Genomic DNA, 13584 nt, shown 5'->3' on the forward strand with positions numbered 1-13584 from the left:
TATTTACTTATACTAAAGTTATTGTGCGAAAACCAAGAAAAATGCTTATTTGGGTCCCTTTTTGGCCCCTAATTCCTAAACTGTTGGGACCTAAACTCCCAAAATCAATACCAACCTTCCTTTTGTGGTCATAAACATTGTGTTTAAATTTCATTGATTTCTATTAACTTAAACTAAAGTTATTGTGCGAAAACCAAGAATAATGCTTATTTGGGCCCTTTTTTGGCCCCTAATTCCTAAACTGTTGAAACCAAAACTCCCAAAATCAATCCCAACCTTTCTTTTGTGGTCATAAACCTTGTGTCAAAATTTCATAGATTTCTATTAACTTTAACTAAAGTTATAGCGCGAAAACCAAGAAAATGCTTATTTGGGCCCTTTTTGGCCCCTAATTCCTAAAATGTTGGGACCAAAACTCCAAAAATCAATACCAACCTTCCTTTTGTGGTCATAAACCTTGTGTTAAAATTTCATAGATTTCTATTTACTTTTACTAAAGTTAGAGTGCGAAAACTAAAAGTATTCGGACGACGACAACGACGACGACAACGACGACGACGCAGACGACAACGCCAACGTGATAGCAATATACAACGAAAATTTTTTCAAAATTTGCGGTCGTATATAAACCCCACCCAATTTGACATTGGTTTCAGTTCATAAAATGTAATTATGCACAAAAAATACTTTCATTTCCGTTTTCTGTTCTGGTAATAGAAGATACAATTTGGTTGAAATGCACTAGAAATTAATGAATAAGGGGAGATAACTCTGTAATTTGCTATCATTCTAACCAATTTTCTAACCAAGTTATTTGATATTACCAGACACACACAAACGAAGGACAAATTATTTTTAACTCAGGATGATGGTTAGTATTAAATAGCATGATTAGCTTGGTGGGTTTTTTCTGATCATGTTTTGATTTTTACCAAAATTGCCTGATTCTTACAAAGACTGGCACTTAAAAACTCCTGATTGGTTTTACAAAGGAAAGTTCAAAGTTTCTGGCAAATATCAAAAGATAATACAACAAAAATTACCTTTGTACTCATTTATCTTTTTTTGCATCATGCCGATTTAAAAAGACAAGTTATTTCGAATTGATTTTTACAGTTTGCTCTTTGGAAGTTGTGTTGACTGTCTGAGGTCAGGGCGGGTTAAGCCCTCACACAAATGTTAAACTCAGCCACATTCTATATGTCAGGATTAATTTATTCAGTGGCTGTCATTAGATGCTGTCTGTCATATTTTTTTTTGTTTGGTCCTAAATCAGGCTGTTGGTTTTTCATTTAAATTGCTTCACATTTTGTCATTTCTTTTTATAGCCGACTATACAGTATGGGTTTTGCTCATTGTTGAATGCTGTATAAAATCCTATAGCTGCTTACATCCAAGTCATTTGAATTCTGGTGAATAAATGTCTCCGACTTTGGCAGCTTATTTTTATTTACAAAAGATAAAAGTATATTCATGGCACAAAATCTTTCTAATGTATGATTGTATTTTAAAGATGCATCAGTGGAAAAAAATAAAACAAACCCAGTGAAAGAACAATATATTATCTTAAAACAAAATGCAATGACCTTTTAAAAGTAGACCATAACAAACTTACCTGATATACATGGTTCAGTTTAAAATGTTTCAACAGTAACAATGTTAACCCTGATATGGCCTTGACAATGATTTCTTTGTGTCTGTTGACATCTATACCAAGTTTCATTGATTGTAGCACAGTCGTTCTATAAAGCAAAACAACAACAGAATTTTAATTATTTTATCAACAAAATTGGAAGATGATGACCACCAACTTAACTCGTGGAGCATACCAATGGTGCCTGTCAAGCTGGTTAACATAACTGTCATGAGTGTTATCAACTTGCAAATGAGAAAATCAACTATTTTGATACTTAAACAATAGAAATCCTTTATGACCAAATTTAAACTATTAATCATTGTACTTATAGTGTCTAGGTACATTGTTCTGATAAAAAAATGTGAAGAGATACATACAGAACACAAACAAAAGACTCTGACACATGCGAATTTTCTATATATATTTCATATACAACGATTTCCTTTTCTAATTATCTTTATCACTATTTTGTGCATTTTTCCTTTGATCTTTTATTGTGATGATTTTCATATCATGCTTCTCGCTTGATATAGAAAAATTATCGCTAGAAACTAAGGAGGCCATGTGGCGTTGCTATCGAAATTGACATTGAAATTGACAACGTCGTCATAGGTAAAATAGCGATAAACAGATTATCATTGGTCATCTCAACTCGATTGCTTTTCTCACTTTTGCTGTACCAGCTCAAGCGAGAAAATCAATCTCTTTGAGATAATCAACGATAATCTATATTTATATTATGTTCAGTTAAATGCATAGTTGTATTCTTGTTTCATTTATAAATATTTTTTCATCTCCAAATAAAAATATCAAACAGTGTATTTGATACTTACGGCATTTCTTCGGGTAAAACATCAGACAGGATATTTATAGAATCAGTCTTTGTTTTAGATGTAGGTGCTGCTGCCAATAAAATCTTCAGCAAAGCAATCTGTAGATAAAAAGGGTCTAATTAGAAGCAATTAAAACAATCTTCTATAGTAGATCACAATGACCTACTTTCACAAGAAAGTGCACCTGCATAAGTTTCTAGAGTAAAGCACAGTAAAGATCATGGAAATAAAAAACTAATAAATATCTACCTATAGTAAATTTTAGCAACAAATTAACAGAAGACTAGCATAATAAAAATAAGACAAGATTCTGTCAAAATGACATCAGTGGAACAGGACTCGGATCAGACATAATGCTAGGATTGTAATAAACCATACTTTATTTCGTTAAGTTTTTCCCTGTTGTTAGATATTTACAACACAAATACATTTATTGTTTAAGTAGTAACATACCATGTACTGTGGTAAGTTAGGTAATAATTCCTGATAAAATATTTCTACAGGAGTACTCTGGATCTCTCCTTCGGGCTACAAACATAAACAATTCTGATGATATATTTCTGATATTTGTAGGTCCAACTATAATTTTACACTTTGTATAAAATGTAAACAACATTTTATTATTAACATCTAACTGCTTATATACATGTGAAAGACATTGAAATTCATATAAGAAATTCTTCCCTCAAATTAATTAAAGTTTTTTTTTAATTTTATCAGGTTAATTTTGCTCAATCTTATTCTGTAATGGTACAAATTATCGGTAAGGAGTTGGCTAGAGTTCATATCAATCTTTAACTTAGATTGTGAATAATTTGCGATATTTTTAAATTTCAAGTAGCAGCAGCAAATGATATCTAAAAACTTACCTTTGACAAAGGATTCTTTGCCATTTCTTCCTCTTTTTTTATCTGAATTTCTGTGAGTGATATGTATAAATGCTGAAAAATATAAAATTTATTATATTACAATTCTGATTTTTGCCTTTCTGTGTAGACCGTTTTTAATTGTGCTTTTGAAAACAGTATTTGGAGCCCTAAACTGTTTGTCTTGACCACACCTGATAAAGGTTACCGAGGATTCTTTTGTATTCCTGGGTATACATTTTCATAGAACTGATAGATTCTGCATACAGGCCTCTAGGAATTTGTATTTTGTTGGGAACCTAAATTCATAGGTCACTTTTTCCTAGAAGATGAGTATTGAATGAATAATTTGGAATCCACAGTTATTTTAGAAGCATGTGTCATATAATTTTAAATCTCTATCATAATTAGGTTGTATTGAAAATAGGAGTTTATTTTTGTTTTTCACTAACATGAGGACCAGCATCTGTTTACTCTATCAGAACATCTGAGATCAACAGGTTTTGGTGGAGTTTATGTGTTCCTCAGTCTTTAGTTTACTTATACTGTTGTTTTTTTTCTTTTGGTGACTTTTTTGCCATAGCATTTTTTGTTCATTTTTAACTTAATTATGAGTTTGAATAACCCGTTGGTATCTTTTGCCTATCTTTAACAATATATAATGCATATGTACAACTGGCTAAATCTGGTCTGTTTACTTTACTTTCAAATAGAGGCCAGCAATAAACTCCTCTTATCTGTACATGTAGGATTTTAGATTATAAAATGGTGGCCTCTTTAATACAAATATTTCCATTTTCAAATTGATGAAAGATGCAGTTGCCTATGTTACCATTGTAGCATGGATAATATTGTACCTGTTTTAGAACCTTTACACCTTCATGTATTGGTCTTGGTAACCCAGCTAAAGATGTAAAATCATTCTTTACATGGAAACCAACAAATTTCTTCCTTGTGTGCTCTAAAAATAACTCTAAATCTTTTTGTCTGAAAAATATAAACAGATAAACTTAATCAAAATTCAAAGAAACTTGTAGAACCTCAAAATAAATATAATTAATATCATTTCCAAAAACAGTTCATTACAGAAAATCAGAATGGCTAAAAAAAAGAATATGTTTTTTTTTGTTTTTTGTTTTTTTAATTTCCCATTTAGAAAACTCTAATATATATCAAACCACAGACTCATAAAATTAAAGAGTTGAGTAGTCTCAATACAATTTAAACCCTGCAGTAGGTTTATAAAGTGGCTGTAATCTCTACTGGTTTTTTTTTATGACATAATCACTAGATGAGCTCAACACCTACCTAACTTTCGGTTTCCATGGTAATATTCTATACTGTGGAACTGTTGGTGTTGAGGGTCTAGGTGGTGTTGGTGGTAGCTGCTCATCATCACCATTTGGTTTCATCCCGTCTACATCTTTCATCAGATCATCCGTACCATTCTCATTCTCAAAGGGGTCATCATTCAAACTACTCTGTTTAACCAAGATCTTTAAATTGCGATGTTGCCGAGCAAGCCATACAGTGCCCGTAGAAAGATGGGATAGATGGCGCACAGAAAAGAGGTTAGAAAAGCAAGCATATTAGCAGAAGAGCACACATATTAATATATTACACCATTCTAACGTACCAAATGCACAAGCTGTTTCTATTAATAGAATTTAAAGGGGAAGTGTAGAATTGGGTTTCATACTGAATTCCAGTGAAAATAAATTTCAAATCCTTTAATTTTGTGAAAATAATGTGTCCGTTCCCAATATAGTTATATGTGAATTAACAATGGTTTCACTGGCTATTTGTTATTCCAGTGAACCAAATGGCTCAAACCCAAGTTTTTGAAAAAGCCCCTCCCTTTTAAATGTAAATTTTCATACCTTTCCTTTTTAGTTTTATCAACTCAGTCCTTGACCCATTAAATCAATATTGCTGTGTACATTTGTTACGTGTAATATTGTTAGTTATAGTTATATATATACAAATAAACAAACCCAAACCAAATTCATGCACTCTTACAGATCATCATCAGACATAAAATAATTACAAACAGTTATATGTACATCAACATATTTGTAAGTGATGTAAATGGATATAAGATAGCCTAAATCTACTGTATTTAACTCTTCAAACAATGTGAATTCATTTATTTTCATGGATACTGACTTTTTGGACTATAGAAAATTTGTAATTTTGAGGATATATTTGAACTCAAGGTTTTGACAAAGTCTGTATACATGCCTATCAAAAATGTGTACTATTATCAGCATTTAACATCTTTAAATTCATCATTTATAAAATTCATAATCACTTGTATGTCATGAATAGTAAGGAATCCACAGTACTTTTTTTCCAATAACCAGTATTGCTTATTGTAAGTAGAACTCTTTTTATCTGATATACACTAACCATGGCACAATTTGTGAAAACCCATTGGCATTTTTGTTAAATTAAATGATATCATATGTAAAGACGTGAGTTTTTTTTTGAGGATTTTCTAAAGCTGACATGTATTTCATTATGCTTGTTTCTTTTTTGAATGACCCATTTCTCAGCCTCATAAACAAAACCTGCAACATCGACAACAACAAACCAGCACCATTTTTTTTGCAGCTGCATATACGTAAAAATATTTATTGCCGTTATATTTGATAACATGAAAAGAACAAAGACATGCTTATACAACAGGACATTGAACATAAAATACTTGAAAAATGTTAAGAGAAAAATAAAATAAAAGAGAACTAAAAACAATGTGTACATTAATCTTTATTTTATTATCTACTTAGAACGCTACCATTAACTTTTAACATGATTTCAGATCAATTAAAATAAATATCTCTGACTTAAAGGTTATATCACATTCTCCACATAGATAATGTCTGCCAAATATAAGCTTTGGATGTATATAACTAACCAAAATTAACTGTCGTCTGCTGTTAAACTATTACAGTGAATGCTGAGGATTGTGGGTAATTTACTCTGAAATATCTATGTGTATCCATATATAAATAATACATGTACTGTTACAGAAATTAGACTGATGAAGAATCAGTTATATAAAAGATCATGTGACCACTAATTTCTATAGGCAAACCATGCACCAAACAACTTGCTTCAAGTTCTTTTAATTATTAAATGGAATGTATCTCATAAATTGTTCATATTAATCGTAATGCCAAATGCTCACATCATTATACAATCTCTGAAATTCCTTTTGTATGGCTTATATAATTGAATTAAAAATAAAAAAGCATCAAATACCAACTTCTTGAACTGGATGAGAAGTGAGCCAACAAATTCCTACTGAGACTTTCTTGTACATAGTGTATTATCGCTCCCTATTATCTTCCTTAGACACTATAGCTAAAATTCCTTTTGTAAGGGAGACAATTTACAAACTGATTAAGTATTTAAAACAATATTAGTCTGAATTAAGATCAGAAAAGCATGTTAGCTTCTTCTTTAAATAAATTGGAATAAGTTCAAAGTTACCATAGGCAGATCAAGCCCCCCCCCCCTTTTTAGTGGGAAAAATTTGGTTGATTATATAGGGAATCACTGAAGCATGACTGCAGCAGGCCCCCTTAAGGTCAGTCAGCCTTATGAAAAGTTCTGGATCCGACAATGTTTACAAATGTGTCCCCTTTAATAATGACCTTGACAGTATTTTAAAATAGTTATTGAAAAAGTAGCTATATTTTTGTTCCTTTTAAACAGCAGAAACAAAACATGAATCAACTCATTGTGTGTTTATATCAAAATAAGGACTTCTAGAAATTATTTATAATTAAAGATGTCATATATTGTAAAAGTAGAGATTTTTTGCTGGGATTTCAATTTCATTTAATTGTGACTGTTTATTTAACGCATCATGTAAATGTAGCGGAATTTGATGAGACTGAAGTGAGAGGGTTAGCGCTATAGAACCAGGTTTAATCCACCATTTTCTACAATTGAAAATGCCTGTACCAAGTCAGGAATATGACAGTTCTTGTCCATTCGTTTTTGATGCGTTTTGTTTTTTTGATTTTGCCATGTGATTATGGACTTTCCAAATTGATTTTCCTCTGGGTTCAGTATTTTTGTGATTTTACTTTTTACTTAGCGAACAATATCAATACACATGTTATTTTGTGTAAATATATTTTTCACGAAATAACAACCACAACAAAAATTTTAACTTACAGAGAATATTACTTTCAAAATCTTGAATTTTAACCCCTATTTAGTTGGAGTTATAGTAAATACTTTTGAAATTCCATGCAGAAAAATCCTTTTTAACTGCTATAATATAAACTAGCACATGATTAGTAGGCCATGCTGGGGAGTCTGTTTATAAGGATTTGTTTTTTATTCGATGCATTGCAATGCCAAATACTGACAAACCTTCATCATAAACAGATCATCCTATATAAAATAGCTAGAAGTCATTAAATATAGGTAACATTGGTTGAACTCTTTGATAGTTTTAATTCTGATATATTGTACTAGAAGTTATTTTGTTAGCATGGAGATACATTTGTATTATACTTTGATTGGAGTAGAAAATCTAGAAAAGTTAAGGAGTAAACAGCTGGTTAATTAAGTATTATTGGATCTAGCATCTAAAATTTTCAGTATGTGATTGTTAACATATATTACAAGTTATAGGCATTCAATATTAAAATGTAAAACGTTTTATATAACCATGGAAAATTCATCTTGTACTTCAAAAAATGTCTTGTCTTTACCTTTTAAACTGACTGATTTTTTTAACCTTTATATCTCCAAATTCCATGCACTATTAGGTTCATGTGTTTTATAAAAATCAGTTAACCACTGTTTTTTAATAAGCCAGTATCAATATTACACTTTCACACATGAAGTGTCAAAAAAGGCACTGAGTGAATGATAACAACTCAGGTATAGGGAATGATGCTACCGGGGTACCAGAAATTAAAAATACATGAATGAATACCTTGCATTTATAAACTTTCCATGGTTAAATCAAACTTATAATTAAGTATGAACATCATTTTTTTTTCAAACATCCGTCATACAAAATAAGTTAATGTTACGACAATGCTATTACATGTATTTATAGAGAGATAATTATCCAAATTATTTGCAAATTTTAAAAGGTAAATTGTGAATTTTTATAAAATGTGCAATTCTAAAACTAAGAATAAAAGACTGAATGAAACTGAATAAGGACATAATGATTTTTAAACAAAACATAAAAGACTAATCTCAAATATTAGTCTAAAACAGGTTTAGGAGGGATCAAATGAAAAATTTTCTGTTCAATATGAGATTTTAAAGTCAGATGGAATGTGTGTATACATACCCGCTTTCCTCCCCTGAAAGCTCTTCGTGGAAGTTGTTGTTCTATCAAATCTACAGCAGAGGCTGGTGGGGATGAGGCTCTCATGTTCTTACAGACTTCATATGTATCCTCTGGTAGGGGAGATATCCCATGAGCCTCTCTCACTTTATTCTTTGTGTCTTGTAAATCTTTTAACCCTCCTAAACAAATCTACAACGAAAATATTTATATACGTAATAATTTAAACCAGATGCTCCGCAGGGCGTAGCTTTATACGACCGCAGAGGTTGAACCCTGAAAGGTTGGGGCAAGTATGGACACAACATTCAAGCTGGATTCAGCTCTAAATTTGGATTGTGATTAAATAGTTGACACAGCATAGGTTTCTGACACAGAATGAATGTGTTCTAATGAACTTAAAATTTTTATTTTCTCTAAGAGCAATTCACTATGCTGTTGAATATTAATCCTCTCAAAAAAATGTTTGAAGAAATTTTCTTTTTATTTATTAAATTTCAAATGAGAAAAATTGAACCCAATTTTTTTAATCACATCCCCCTTTCCCTTATTCCAAAACTAATCTCAATTAAAATTTCTAATGGAGTTTGCAACAATAACTACTCATTTAAATACATCAAAAAATATTAAGATGTAAAAAAACTGCTTGTTATCACTGAATGGTAAAGATTATTTTAATTTATCAGTTGGTAGTAAAAAGTGAACATACATTGTATATTGTATATAACAAAGATTTAAGTTGATTCTGGACAAAGAAAGATAACTCCAATTAAAAAAAAATCTTGCTATTGCACAATATTTTGCAATTAGATATTTCTTGCTTACTATTCTGGACAAAGAAAGATAACTCTAATTAAAAAAAAAATTGCTATTTCACAATATTGTGCAATTAGATATTTCTTGCCATTGTGCAATACTTTGCAATTGAAAAGACTTGCTATTGCACAATACTTAATATAATAATTTTAGATCCTGATTTGGACCAACTTGAAAACTGGGCCCATAATCAAAAATCTAAGTACATGTTTGGATTCAGCATATCAAAGAACCCCAAGATTTCAATTTTTGTTAAAATCAAACTGTTTAATTTTGGACCCTTTGGACTTTAATGTAGGCCAATTTGAAAACAGGACCAACCAGATGCTCCGCAGGGCGTAGCTTTATACGACCGCAGAGGTTGAACCCTGAACGGTTGGGGCAAGTATGGACACAACATTCAAGCTGGATTCAGCTCTAAATTTGGATTGTGATTTAATAGTTGACACAGCATAGGTTTCTGACACAGAATGAATGTGTTCTAATGAACTTAAAATTTTTGTTTTCTCTTATAGCAATTCACTATGCTGTTGAATATTAATCCTCTCAAAAAAATGTTTGAAGAAAATATCTTTTTATTTATGAAATTTCAAATGAGAAAAATTGAACCCAATTTTTTAATCACATCCCCCTTTCCCTTATTCCAAAACTAATCTCAATTAAAATATTCTAATGGAGATTGCAACAATAACTACTCACTTAAATACATCATGAAATATTAAGATGTAAAAAAACTGCTTGTTATCACTGAATGGTAAAGATTATTTAAATTTATCAGTTGGTAGTAAAAAGTGAATATACATTGTATATTGTATATAACAAAGATTTAAGTTGATTCTGGACAAAGAAAGATAACTCCAAATAAAAAAAAATCTTGCAATAAGATATTTCTTGCTTACTATTCTGGACAAAGAAAGATAACTCTAATTAAAAAAAAATTGGCTATTTCACAATATTGTGAAATTAGATATTTCTTGCCATTGCACAATACTGTGCAATTGAAAAGACTTGTTATTGCACACTACTTAATATAATAATTTTAGATCCTGATTTGGACCAACTTGAAAACTGGGCCCATAATCAAAAATCTAAGTACATGTTTAGATTCAGCATATCAATGAGGCCCAAGCATTTAATTTTTGTTAAAATCAAACTTAGTTTAATTTTGGACCCTTTGGACCTTAATGTAGGCCAATTTGAAAACGGGACCAAAAAATGAAGAATCTACATACACAGTTAGATTTGGCATATCAAAGAACCCCATTTATTCAATTTTTGATGAAATCAAATAAAGTTTAATTTTGGACCCAGATTTGGACCAACTTGAAAACTGGGCCAATAATCAAGAATCTAAGTACATTTTTAGATTCAACATATCAAAGAACCCAACCGATTCATTTTTTGTCAAAATCAAACTAAGTTTAATTTTGGACCCTTTGGACCTTAATGTAGACCAATTTGAAAACATGACCAAAAGTTAAGAATCTACATACACAGTTAGATTGGGCATATCAAAGAACCCCAATTATTCAATTTTGATGAAATCAAACAAAGTTTAATTTTGGACCCTTTGGGCCCCTTATTCCTAAACTGTTGGAACCAAAACTCCCAAAATCAATACCAACCTTCCTTTTATGGTCATAAACCTTGTGTTTAAATTTCATAGATTTCTATTTACTTATACTAACGTTATTGTGCAAAAACCAAGAATAATGCTTATTTCAGCCCTTTTTTGGCCCCTAATTCCTAAACTGTTGAAACCAAAACTCCCAAAATCAATCCCAACCTTTCTTTTGTGGTCAGAAACCTTGTGTCAAAATTTCATAGATTTCTATTTACTTAAACTAAAGTTATAGTGCGAAAACCAAGAAAAATGCTTATTTGGGTCCCTTTTTGGCCCCTTATTCCTAAACTGTTGGGACCGACACTCCCAAAATCAATACCAATCTTCCTTTTGTGGTCATAAACATTGTGTTTAAATTTCATTGATTTCTATTTACTTAAACTAAAGTTATTGTGCAAAAACCAAGAATAATGCTTATTTTGGCCCTTTTTTGGCCCCTAATTCCTAAACTGTTGAAACCAAAACACCCAAAATCAATCCCAACCTTTCTTTTGTGGTCATAAACCTTGTGTCAAAATTTCATAGATTTCTATTAACTTAAACTAAAGTTATAGTGCGAAAACCAAGAAAATGCTTATTTGGGCCCTTTTTGGCCCCTTATTCCTAAAATGTTGGGACCAAAACTCCCAAAATCAATACCAACCTTCATTTTGTGGTCATAAACCTTGTGTTAAAATTTCAAAGATTCTATTCACTTTTACTACAGTTAGAGTGCAAAAACTAAAAGTATTCAGACGACAACGACGACGACGCAGACGACGACGCCAACGTGATAGCAATATACGACGAAAATTTTTTCAAAATTTGCGGTCGTATAAAAATGAAGAATCTACATACACAGTTAGATTTGGCATATCAAAAAACCCCATTTATTCAATTTTTGATGAAATCAAACAAAGTTTAATTTTGGACCCTTTGGGCCCCTTATTCCTAAACTGTTGGGACCAAAACTCCAAAAATCAATACCAACCTTCCTTTTATGGTCATAAACCTTGTGTTTAAATTTCATAGATTTCTATTTACTTATATTAATGTATGGTGCAAAAACCAAGAAAAATGCTTATTTGGGTCCCTTTTTGGCCCCTAATTCCTAAACTGTTGGGACCTAAACTCCCAAACTCAATACCAACCTTCCTTTTGTGGTCATAAACATTGTGTTTAAATTTCATTGATTTCTATTTACTTAAACTAAAGTTATTGTGCGAAAACCAAGAATAATGCTTATTTGGGCCCTTTTTTGGCCCCTTATTCCTAAACTGTTGAAACCAAAACACCCAAAATCAATCCCAACCTTTCTTTTGCGGTCATAAACCTTGTGTCAAAATTTCATAGATTTCTATTAACATAAACTAAAGTTATAGTGCGAAAACCAAGAAAATGCTTATTTGGGCCCTTTTTGGCCCCTAATTCCTAAAATGTTGGGACCAAAACTCCCTAAATCAATACCAACCTTCCTTTTGTGATCATAAACCTTGTGTTAAAATTTCATAGATTTCTATTAACTTTTACTAAAGTTAGAGTGCGAAAACTAAAAGTATTCGGACGACGACGACAACGCAGACGACGACGCCAACATGATAGCAATATACAACAAATTTTTTTTCAAATTTTGCGGTCGTATAAAAATTATTAAAACAAAATTTGCATTTTTAGCTAAATTTATTGATGAATATTTTCACTTGGTTAGGAGGAATTCCAGTAGTAGCTTTTTTTTTCTTTTTATCAATATTTCCACTAAATTAAAAATTTGACTTTACATCATATTTGTCTTTACAAATGCAAACAAATGACCATTTAAACTTTATACCATAAATTCAGGTAAATAAACTGTACTCTTTCCACTTCTTCCAAATGACATATAAGATAAGATATTTTTTTTTTTAAATCCCAAGAAAATAAATTTCATTTGAATTAAAAATGTTTTACTCACCAATGTTATTTTCCAAAGTAACAACAAAACTTTTTTCATAGGAAAATGTGGAGCATTTCCACTGCAGAACTTTGTTACCATGACAAACAAACTAACAAGTAAGACAGAGTCTCCTATATATGGCTGAACTGTAATAAAAGAACAATTTTATTACATTTTTTATTAATAGAAATAGACAATACTTATAAATTTTAAGTTTTATCATTCAATTTAAACAAGATTTCAATTCAATTGGGTTTAACTCATCAGGGTAAGCATTTTGATGAGAATCTAACAATGACTGATAAAGTACTTCACTGATCTGAGTGACTTGTGGCACAATGGTCAAAGTAGTCTAACTACTGCATCACTATCCTGACAACGCTGAGGTTGTTAGTTTGAAATCCTGCACATGGCAGGTTCACTTGACTCCAATCTAAATTGACTAGCACAGGTCTGTGATTCCCTCCTGGTACTAAAGCTTTGTCCAACAATAATAACCAGGGGCAGATCCACCCATTTTAAAAAGGGGGGGTCCAACTATATGCTCCCATTCAAATGCATTGATCATCCA

General features: G+C 31.1%; 1 protein-coding gene across 3 annotated transcripts in view; it reads right to left on the minus strand.

Moving 5' to 3' along the window:
• Positions 1–13584, minus strand: part of LOC134700395 (striatin-interacting protein 1 homolog) — a 31739-nt gene that overhangs the window by 6069 nt on the left and 12086 nt on the right. Inside the window, exons 8-16 of one of the 3 annotated variants that reach the window (XM_063561781.1) lie at positions 13032–13159; positions 8665–8853; positions 7725–7745; positions 4644–4816; positions 4193–4322; positions 3339–3410; positions 2923–2997; positions 2470–2567; positions 1616–1742 (exon numbers count right to left, since the gene is read on the minus strand). In XM_063561781.1, the coding sequence (XP_063417851.1) occupies positions 1616–1742; positions 2470–2567; positions 2923–2997; positions 3339–3410; positions 4193–4322; positions 4644–4816; positions 7725–7745; positions 8665–8853; positions 13032–13159 (1013 nt within the window). Of the gene's footprint in view, positions 1–1615; positions 1743–2469; positions 2568–2922; positions 2998–3338; positions 3411–4192; positions 4323–4643; positions 4832–7724; positions 7746–8664; positions 8854–13031; positions 13160–13584 lie in introns of all 3 variants that reach the window. The other 2 variants (XM_063561783.1, XM_063561782.1) reach the window with 2 other exon arrangements.

The sequence above is a fragment of the Mytilus trossulus genome, unplaced genomic scaffold, assembly GCF_036588685.1.
Source record: "Mytilus trossulus isolate FHL-02 unplaced genomic scaffold, PNRI_Mtr1.1.1.hap1 h1tg000138l__unscaffolded, whole genome shotgun sequence".
Lineage (NCBI taxonomy): Eukaryota > Metazoa > Mollusca > Bivalvia > Mytilida > Mytilidae > Mytilus > Mytilus trossulus.